The sequence below is a fragment of the Propithecus coquereli genome, unplaced genomic scaffold (genome assembly GCF_000956105.1).
Source record: "Propithecus coquereli isolate 6110/MARCELLA unplaced genomic scaffold, Pcoq_1.0 Scaffold68, whole genome shotgun sequence".
NCBI lineage: Eukaryota > Metazoa > Chordata > Mammalia > Primates > Indriidae > Propithecus > Propithecus coquereli.
This window is the reverse complement of record NW_012152840.1, coordinates 8565578-8576650: the sequence shown is the minus strand read 5'-3', so window position 1 is coordinate 8576650 and position 11073 is coordinate 8565578. Positions and strand designations below refer to the sequence as shown.

Below are 11073 nucleotides of genomic sequence, written 5' to 3'. Positions count from 1 at the left end.
GGTATCCACAGAATGAGTTATCCTATTCACTTCATTATTAAAATCCTCCTCTGCTCAGGACACTCTTTGATGAGTATTCACGAGATAAAATATCATGAGAAGCCTATCCACATACTTCTCCAAACTTCTTTGTCGCCAATTTTCCAGTCATGTTCCCGACCATCCAACCAAACCATTGGCTACAGCCCATGAATCAGCACATAATCGCACATCTGGCCATTTCTCCTTGGAAGCAAAGTGCAATAGTGTACTGAGATCCTTCCGCAAGTGGATCCAGCCTCACCTTCATTCAAGGGGTTCTGAATCTGTAAACCGGCTCCTGTCTGGAATTTGACTAAGGGGCCATGACTCTGTTTTTATAATCCGAGTAGGCTTTTTGTTCACTTGACCTGGGAGTTTTCTGCTTATACAGATCAAGTAAGAATGCAGTGGGCTTCCCATCTGTTCACTTCTAGGAACACCATGACTAATTAGCCAATACCAAAGGTCTACACGAGTCAGACTACTCTGATTGCTGCTTTACCTCTGCTGCCCATCGATTGTGTGCATCTTGCCTTTGGTCATTGAGTTCTGCAACCCCAGGATCCAATGATTCCCCTTCTTTCCCAGTCAGTGCCTTCACTTTAAAAGTAGACAACCTGCTCAAATTCATAATGAAGTCAAAAAAAAAAAAAGTGGACAACCTGCGAGGCTGAGAGTTCACCTCACCAATCACATGATGAAGGTTTGTTTGATTTTCGGCAATTTCAACCCTATGACTAGAGGAGAGAAGATTCTCCTTCAGGGCACACTGAAAAGCTTTTAGGCTATTTATGTGCATCTGGAGTCTAGCATTCGAATCCCTGGGCTCATCCTTTACTTTCATCATTTTGTCCAGTGATGGAACCAAGCAAAATCATTATATTCATGTACAGAGTCACTAAGTTCCTTGCTTCTTAGAAGTATTACTATTAAATGTATTTATTTTTTGTATATCTATAAATGGAGCACACCGTGGATTTTCAGTGCTCTCTATACTATTACATATAGACTCCTTAGCACTTTTACGTCTAATCAGATTAGAGAAACAATTCCAGAAACCCCAAAACTAATTATGGAAATTCATCCTTAAAATTCTGTTTCTTTACAACCACTCCTGGTACCAAAATCTTGTCTCACTTCCCTAGTTCTTAGAGCAGCTCCTAGTGATACCATTGAAACTTGTAACCAGGGCAGCAAAAGGAAAAGCCAAAGTAGTTTTTAAAATGATTCAACCCAAGATGAATCTTAGCTGATCCTAACCCAAGGGGGGAGAGGAGGAAAAAGATTATCTAAAAAAAACTGCCTTAAAAGAAGGTTTTCATCATATTAATGTATTTGTCTTGAATTATAATATGTAACTCTATATATTATTATACATTTTTTTCATATGATTCGCTTTTCTCTGCCCCCTCCCAAAAGGTGTTTAGCAAAAAATTACTTTACTGGAGTAATTTAAATTGATAAAATTTCTATTAACCAATATGCCTTTAAAATCATTTATGTCCGTTGACTTAATAATCCTACCTCTATTTCACTCTAAAGAAATAATTAGATGTGTACACTAAGATTTGCATGCAAAAAAACGAAGAAAAGCAACACTAAACAATCACAACTACAACACCAAAACAAAACCACAAAATTTTGTTCACAGCAGTGTTATTTTTAATAGCAAGCAAGTAGAAACACTACAAATGTCCAACACTAGGATAATTAAATTGTTAGGGCACATCCATTCAGTTTAATAATATGAAGCCATTAAGAACCTCATAATAATTATTTTATTTCATTTTTTAGAAACAGGGTCTCACTATATTGCCCAGGGTGGTCTCGAACTCCTGGCCTCAAGTGATCCTCTTGCCTCAGCCTCCCAAGTAGCTGGGATTACAGGCTCAAGCCACCACACCTGGTTTCATAATAATAATTCTAAAATTACAAATAATATTTTTAAAAAATCAAGACACAATACATATACTGTATGATCCGATTTTAAAAAATATTTACTCATATATATGCTTAGAAAAGAGGTTGTTAGGAAAGACCCCAGAACTTTCACGGTGAGTAATCTCTAGAGAAATTTATGGATCATTTTAATTTTGATCTTCATACTTTCATGTATTTCCTAATTTATAATTCCTTGTAAGTTTGACAATTAGCACGTATTACTTTAATGATCAGAAAATAAGCAATGTTAACGTGGAAGATCTTTCACCTGTATTTATCAGTCTAATTAACTAATATCTTCTTATGTGAACATTTATCCATGACTTAGCATGGCTCAAAATTAATCATGGCCAATTTGCAGCTAAGCTTCCATTCTATCCCTCAATCTGTCAAATGCTAGATTATATACTAATTTTACTTGGGTCAAGCAATGTTAGATCAGAAACCTGGCTGTCTTAACACCTACAAACTACCTCTGCCTGGAGGAGGCTACAAACCCACCATGTCACGACTGCCAGGCACCCTGTTTCCATTTGTATCCTTATAACCAAGCCCCACCCTCTGGACTATCCTCAGCTTTGACTTGATTTCTACTTTACTGGAAGGAGGGGTGCTCTTAGTTGTCTGTGGTAAAAAAAAAAAATACTATAAAAACTTGTCCTGAGATATTAAAATTTAGGAAAATTTGGGCAATATTATATAACACACAAGGTTGAAAGATGCTTAGGTGAGAGTCACATAAAAGCCAACAATGCCCCTAAATATTTTCCCCTTTTGAAAGCATAAAATCACCCTCAAATACTTCTTACATACCTTTATTTGTTAGCTGTTGCTTTATTTTTAAATAATAAACAATACAAAAACAGACAATTGCCTTGCCAGTATCAGGTGCACCACGATCATGAAAAATGAAATAATCCCCATGCAATCCATTTACCCTCCAGCTACAGCCCTTTGCAGCAGCCAGAACTGGCTCCATATTCCTAACATGTGTCTCTACATATTCTTAATAAAATATATTTTGCATCCAAAAGTGAGATGAAATCCTGGGCAACTCAGAAGTCCTAACCTTCCTACCCATCTGCCTTTTGCAAAAGGAGGAAAAAATAGGAGAGGGAGAATAGGATATATCTAAAACTTTCCAAAGCATTATTCCCATAGTACAGATGAGTAGGGAAGATGATGTCCTAGTTATGAGATCCATATACCAAGTATGTTAAGAGGCAAAAGAAAATTGCCAGTACTGGAGCTAAGGAATCTCGGTGTCCAATGGCAAACTGTCCTTGGACACTGGCTCAGAATTAGTGGATTAATTATTGGAGGGGAAAAAAAGAGTTCTGGAGCTGACCCAGAATTACATAATGGGAAAACTCAGGGAAAAGACTCTGTCAAAAACTTATAAACAGAATTCAAGAATCCTACCTACTATTCTGGCTTTGGTCAAGGCAGTCACTAGATAACCCAGTTGGCTGCACATAAATTATAACACATAATTATTAGAATATCCAATCTTTAGACCCAGTACCTTCAAAACTCTATCCCATTTCTACTCTATATTGCAATTCCTTTTGGAGAGCAAAAACCCCAGAGCATATTCCTACAGTCTTATGCAAAATATTTACTAGTCTGTCAAGAATGATGATCCTGAGAGAAAGAACCTTCCTTCTGTGACATCCAATACAGCAGACACTAGTCACATGTGGCTACCAAGCCTTAGCAAGTGGCTAGTGTGACCAAGGAACTGGATTTTAAATTACATTCATCTAAGTATAAATTAATTAATATAAATTTAAATAGCCACATATGGCTAGAGGGTATGATATTGGATGGTGCAGTTCTAGATGCTATAAAAGTTAATTTTAAGTGAATAAAAATGCATTTAAAATATGAATCTTTTTTTCTTAAGACCCAACAAAACATCCGGGAAATCACATTATTTGTTCAAAAAGATCCTTTCTCTGGGTAAACCCATGAGACCAATAATGATTTATCTCTACCCATAAGGCAAAAGAAAATAAGGTAATTCAGTAACAATCCTAGCTTCAAGTTCTCAAGTCCTTTTACTTATTACTCCTAGGATCACTCTTTATGTGTTCCTTTGAAGCTATCCCTATCTTACCTTAAATAATAAAAAAAAATTCTCCTTTTTCTTCATCCTTGGGAGTATCTCTCACAGGACAAATCCAATAACCTGGTGACCTGGGTCTTCCCATCCTCTAAAGTGAGAGGTTGAGATTTTCCAAATGTTTTGACAAATACTCCAAAGAAACTGTATAGCACAATGATCACGATACCTTAATCGTAATGGTCCAATGGAGGGGGTGGGAAGGGTTGGGGGCTGGAAACAACAAGGCTTTGGGACTCAGGAAAAAGATGAATTTGAGACTGAAGATGAAGGGATAAGGGGTATTTCCTTTGAATAGTTTTTCCAAGTCATTCATGAGGAAAATCTCCAACTTCAGGAGACTCAAAGGACTTTATGTGAATTTTCCGATGCTGATTGAGATAGGCACTTCTACTGAAGCATTTCTCACAGCTGGTACATTTGTAAGGTTTTTTTTCTATGTGGGTTCTCCGGTGCCTGATGAGGTTAAAGCTTTGACTGAAGCATTCACCACAATCAGGACATTTATAAGGTTTCTCTCCCGTGTGTGTCCTTTGGTGAATCACCAGTGTGGAGCTCTGACTAAAAGTTTTCCAGCACTCAGAACATCTGTAAGGTTTTTCTCCTGTATGTGTTCTCTGATGTCTAATGAGATGGGAGCTAAGGCCGAAACTCTTTCCACATTCACATTTATATGGTTTCTCCTCTGGCTGGGTTCTACATTCTTCCATCACATTGCAGTTCTGACTCGAACTTTCTTCATATTCAGAACTTTCATAGGATTTCTCTCCTGTGTGTGTTTTCTGGTGTGTAATAAGGTTTGAACTTCGATTAAAATTCTTCCCACATTCTAGACACTGATAGGGTTTTTCTCCTGTATGTATTCTCTGATGCTTTTTTAGAGTAGAATTACAACCAAAGTTTTTTCCACACTCAAAACATTTGTAGGGCTTCTCACCTGTGTGTGTCCGCTGGTGGCGAATAAGGCTGGAACTCTGTCTAAAATTCTTCCCACAATCAGGGCACCTATAAGGTTTTTCTCCAGTGTGAGTCCTCTGATGTTCTGTTAGGACATAGCTGTGGCTGAAACCTTTTCCACAAACAGGACATTCATATGGTTTTTCACCTGTATGTGATCTGTGATGCTGAATAAGGTGAGAGCTGCTACTGAAACTCTTCCCACACTCGGGACACTTATAGGGTTTCTCTCCCGTGTGAGTTCTCTGGTGGATAATAAGATGGGAGGTATTGCTGAAGCTTTTGTCACATTCACCACACTGGTAGGGCTTCTCTCCTGTGTGCATTCTTAGATGCTGAATCAGGTGAGAACTGTTACAAAAGCATTTCCCACACTCAGAGCACTTATAAGGCTTTTCTCCCGAGTGGGTCCTCTGGTGAGAACGCAAATGGGAACTCTTACTGAAGCTTTTCCGACATTCAGAACATTTGTAGGGCTTGTCTCCAAAGGATGAATTCTGCTGGACAGAAGCACTGGTATGTTTTCCTGGGTCCCATTCCTGGTAATTTGGTTTTTCCTCTTCTTTCCCTACAGAATTTCCCCAATTCTCTAACTTGACATTATTCTCATAGGAATCTTGAGACCAAATGTCATCTCCTTGGGATGCTGTCAATGGCATTTCTTTTGTATCCTCATGTTGAGAATTTTGTGGGCCATTTCTTTTAGACCAATTTGAAGCTCTCTCTTTAAGTTTATCTGCCTTAGGATTATTGTGTTGAAAAGTTTCCAAATTATTCTTACTTTCATCTTCTGCAAGAATAAACAAATACACTAAACGTATTTCCAAATCTCTACCAGAGAAGTAAATTCCAAATTGCAGTGGAAGAGAGGGAATAACAATGTAAAACCTCATAAATTATATTACATAAAAAGTTTTTAAAGCTAGTTTTGCTTCTTTTCCCTGTGTTCACCAGAAGCAAGTGAATTTTTTGTACTTAGTAACAATACTAATAAATTATTTGAACCATTGTCAAAAATTGCCAAAAGGGATATCGATCTAAAAATAAATGCATTCAATTTTATTCTAGAAGGCTTAGAAAAAGGGGCATTTGAATAGGGGTGAAATTGAACAGGATCCCATCTGTGGTGGAAACCAGACAATTGCCTTGTTAAAATCTGAGCAAATACTACAGAAATAACAATAGCCACTAGATTTATTAAGAATAGTAGCTTTACACATGGCATCTCATTAATTCTAAAATACATGTGAAACAGATATTATCATTCATTTTTTTTCTTAAAGATGAGAAAACTAAGGCTGAAAGAATTAACATAGCTTATAGTGACAGAGCAGGGAATCAATTTAGGGTTTGTCACATTCTAATGCCGTTCTTTCTACATACTCTGTTAGCACATCTTGTAACAAATTTCCTAAGGATTCAGATCATCTTCTTGATCCCTCACCTGTGAAGGGGCTTTTCAAACTCTCCTTCTCCATGAAGCCATTAGAATATGAGATCAACAATTCTTTTTCTTGTTCCATCACAATGATCACAGCAAGGTCAGGGATCAGAAATCCTGTGGAAGGAAACATATTATGCTTGGAGACATTTGTTAAAGTGTATTCTTCCTCCTTCCTTCCCAACCATTGCAACGTAACAATAGTAGGCACACAATTTTCTGTCAACCATGCTGAAAATGAGAAATATGGCTCTTGGAAGGCCTATTAGAAAAATCTTATCTCAGAAACAAGTATTTAGACTTGTTAGCCTGATTAATCTTTTCTAAAGAAATAACAATTCAAATAATTAAATCTTAACATTAAAGGTCTGAGGATCAAGATTTTAAAGTAGAATGAATACTAATAGTATCCACTCATAGCTTAGGAACACTTTTAATTGAAAAAACAAAGTAATTTTTTAGAAAAGGCACCAATAATAAAACTTATAAAGACCTCAAGGAGTGGGGCTCAGTGACTCATCCCTGTAATCTCAGCACTTTTGGAGGTCAAGGCAGGAGGATCGCTTGAGGCCAGCAGTTTGAGACTAGCCTGGGCAACATAACAAGACTCTATCTCTACAAAAAATTTAAAAATTAGCTGGGTATGGTGGCACATGCCTGTAGTTCCAGCTACTCAGGAGGCTTGGGCAGGAGGATTGCTTGAGCCCATGAATTTGAAGTTACAGTGAGCTATAATTGTGCCACTGCTCTCCAGCCTGGGCTACAGTAAGACCCTCTCTTCAAAAAAAAAACCAAACCAACAAACAAAAAACAACTTTAAGAAATCAACAGAAGGTATAAGAAAGAGCTAAAGAAGAGAAAGTACCCTGTCTAGTTTCAAAACAATAACTTGGTCTTTGACAGAAGAAAGAAACCTTTGAAGTCAATTTCAAAGGAAAGTTAGGATTTATATAACCAGTAATAAGAAATTAGGACAAAGCAGGGCTGGAATAACTATAGCCAATAACCCCTAAATGTAAAAAGGAGAAAGGAGACTAAAGAGAGACCTCTTCCTTCTTTGCTCTAAGTTTCTAAGTCTATTATAATCACAATACCTACTTCAGCCTAAACTTTATCTTCTGGAGCCAACTATAATACCTCATGTACTTTCAGGGAACAGAAGAAGTACCACTGGAAGGCAGTTATATATGGCCTTGGCATCTATTTCAGGGTATAAAGTATAGGATAATTTTTGGAAAAATAAGAGCTAAAAAAGGACATACAAAGGCACACATAGTAAACAAAAAAATAATGTACTGTAATTATAATTTTCACCCTATTACTGCCTATCATGTGCCAGGTAATGAACTAAATAATTTGTACATATTTCTGACTTAAGAGTATCTCCTTGAAGTATATGAACAATTACCAGCATTTCATAGACGAGTTAGAAAAGCAGTAAAAACTTTCCTAAGGTCACACAGAAAGTGGTAGAGCAGGTTTGAGCTCCAAGTCTGACTGCATGCTGACTTTCACACTCTTATCTATTACAGTGACCTAAAACCAGAAGCAGAGCTAGGCATAATTCCAAACTGCAAGTGATCCTCAGAGAGTACCTTTATTTTAGAATATATTAACTGGGTTTTCAGAAAAGAGATCTACATCCCTAAACCTTATACCAAAGTGGGTCGGCATTCTGTAAGCTCACTTACTAACTAGAGATTTGTTCCAGAGAAAGGTGAAACTAATCTAAATTACACATATTCCCAGTGTTTGAGTGAGAAAAACATCTACCTGAATGCAAAAAAAGGGGTTGGGTGGAGTTGTTCGAATGAAGTAATATGTTTTGCTGTCTGAGTCACATATTTTTATCAAAATTTTACAAAGGAAGCATGAGTCTGGGTAACAGATTGCCGTCCCATCACTTTCCCTGCTAAAATACTATTATATTTGGTAGTAAAGGAGCCCTTCTGGCTTAGCAAAACGGCGGAAAATTCAAGGCCATAAATGGTATTAAAAGGCTGTCCTTAAGATGTCACTCCACAGAGAAAGGTTGTTTTTAAGAGCAAACAGGTGATTAGGATGGGGCCATGCTTTGATCAGAAAGCCTTCCAAAGAAAATGCACTGCCTGAAGCTTAGCTTTAAGAACCGCTGGAGGGACCACAGCTTGGAGACACTGCGGGGCGAAGTTCCAGGAGACCAGACCATCTCTGGCAGACAGGATCTTTGAAGGGACGCCGCAGGCGAGGAAGGCGCTGCGGCCGGGCGGGCGGGAGATGCTGGGCCTCCGCCCCTCGCAGCTGCAGGATCCGCTCCGGAACGAGCGCTGCAGCCTGGGCGGTGCAGTTTCCGCTCCTCTTGCCCACAGCCCTCGGCCCCCTTCCCCCGCCCCAAGAAGGAACTCACTGTTCTGGGGCTGCACCCCCGGCGCCCCGCACCCCTAGCCGCCCCAGCGGTCCCGGAAGAAGGAGCCCCTGCTCCTTCTCACCCCGCCACCCAGGGTCCTAAACGCTTAAACTCGGAGGACAGAAACAGGAACTTAACCCATCTTCCCCGGCGGGCTTTGCCGGAGCCTCTCTAGGAAGGAACGACGGCTGACTCTCGTTGATCTTAACCCTTAGGGTCCTGGACCAGAAAGGAGCGTGCTGGTGAATTTCCTTTGCTTGGGCAGTGACTCGCCCCCTGTGAATCTCATTCCTCTCACCGACAGGATAAGGGTCTGGTTTGGAGCTTAAATTTTTCCTTGCCTTCAGAGCATCATCACGTTTACCATTGTCATCATCATCCTTAGAATCAAAATCAATCTAGTATTTATTAAGTATCTATTGTTTCTGTTCTCACAACTGTGAGCATGGATACGTATTTAGCTATCTGTGAAACAGTTGGAGAGCTAAGCATCTATCCACACATAAAACAATTAGTTTACAAGGCACCTTTGTTAATTACACGCACAGAAGCAGTTAATCTCTCCTTTTTCATTACGGAGAAAATAGACACCAATCCCTCCATCTCTCCCATACCAAACACAAATCGAATTAAGTTTGGACGCCCCTTCCCATTCTCTTTCTTCCTCCTGTTACAACAGAGGATCTCTTCTTTGCATTTAAAATAGCCTTTTAGGCCGGGCTGGGTGGCTCACGCCTGTAATCCTAGCATTCTGGGAGGCCGAGGCGGGCGGATTGTTTGAGCTCAGGAGTTCGAAACCAGCCTGAGCAAGAGTGAGACCCCCGTCTCTACTAAAATTAGAAAGAAATTAATCGGACAACTAAAAATATATAGAAAAACTTAGCCGGGCATGGTGGCGCATGCCTGCAGTCCCAGCTCCTCGGGAAGCTGAGGCAGGAGGATCGCTTGAGCCCAGGAGTTTGAGGTTGCTGTGAGCTAGGATGACGCCATGGCACTCTAGCCTGGGCAACACAGTGAGACTCTGTCTCAAAAAAAAAAAATAAATAAATAAATAAATAAAAAAGCCTTTTACTGGTACTCACTTTCCTTCCCACCTTCTAGGAAACTTCATAGTATCAACAAAGCTCTCAATTACCCCACCCCATCCCCAAATAGTCCCTCAGTTTTCTTTTCTCTTCTTTTTTTTACTCACAATGTTTCCATTTCATTGCTTCTCCACTCCCCTTAACAATTGTCCTGCAACAAAAGCAACAAATCCCTAACATCACCACTGACCTCCGGGTTGTTAGTGCAATTGGTATTTTTCAATTCTCAGGTCCTTTTTCAAGAGTTTGAGGTGGCTGAGGACTCCCTTCTTCTAGAAACACTCTTTTGAGGTGATACCACATTTTCCTCCTTTTCCTCTGACATCTCTACTCAATCCTGTTAGTCTCTTTGCCAAGTCTGGTCTGCATTAAGTGTTGAGGTTCCTCAAGGTCACTCCACTCCTCTCCTCTTATCACTGAATGTTCTCTGGCCACTCCCACATTTTCAAACACTACCTAAGCAGACAATTCAAAAATTCACGTTCCCAGCCCAGGCTACACATCTGAGCTCTTCACTCTTATAATCCAATGGTCTACTTCACATCTGATATTGGAGGTCTCAATAACACCTCAAAACCAAAATGTCAAAAATCAAATTCATGATCTTTTTTCTCTCTCCCTGTTCTCCCCCATATATACATATAAACACAGAATAAAATAAACCTGTTCCTTGTTAGGGTGGAAAGCCTAGTGGGTGCTCACAGCATGAGTAGAGAAAGATTTCTCATGCAGAAATTAAGATATAAAAGTAAAAATGTTTGTTTTATCCTTCTTAGAGGAGAGAGAGTGAATGAGATAGAGAGAGTGAAAGAGAGAGGGAAAAGAAAGGGGGAAGAAAGAGAGCAGGGAGATGGCGTGGCATCCCAAAGAAAGAGAAAAGGGAAGCCAGCAGTGAGGCCAAGTGGCTTGCTGATTTTAAGGGAAAGAAAAAATAGTGATGGCAGTTGATAACAAAAGTGGCAGCAGGATGTCAGAGTTCAACACTTGGTTTCCTGCCTTTCCTTGGAGAAGGGATTTTCACAGGAGATGTGACTCCGTCCTCTAGATATGGTTCAGGCTGTAGTTTGTTCTTCTGCTGTTTACTCAGGAACTCTAAAAGCAGATTCTCAAAAAACAA

At 39.4% G+C, this 11073-nt stretch overlaps 1 protein-coding gene across 2 annotated transcripts; it reads right to left on the bottom strand.

Moving 5' to 3' along the window:
- Positions 1–4157: 4157 nt before the first annotated feature.
- Positions 4158–8975, bottom strand: ZNF572 (zinc finger protein 572). 2 transcript variants are annotated; one of them, XR_001138151.1, is made up of 3 exons: positions 8872–8975; positions 6489–6602; positions 4158–5834 (listed from the first exon to the last, which is right to left on the bottom strand). XR_001138151.1 is itself a non-coding variant. In XM_012660823.1 (2 exons), the coding sequence occupies exons 1-2, from the start codon at positions 6565–6567 to the stop codon at positions 4396–4398; spliced, it is 1518 nt and encodes a 505-aa protein (XP_012516277.1). The 2 variants fall into 2 exon arrangements, 1 of the variants encoding a protein (XP_012516277.1); XM_012660823.1 differs by lacking the exon at positions 8872–8975 and having other exon boundaries at positions 4396–5834; positions 6489–6567.
- Between the last annotated feature and the right edge of the window lie 2098 nt (positions 8976–11073).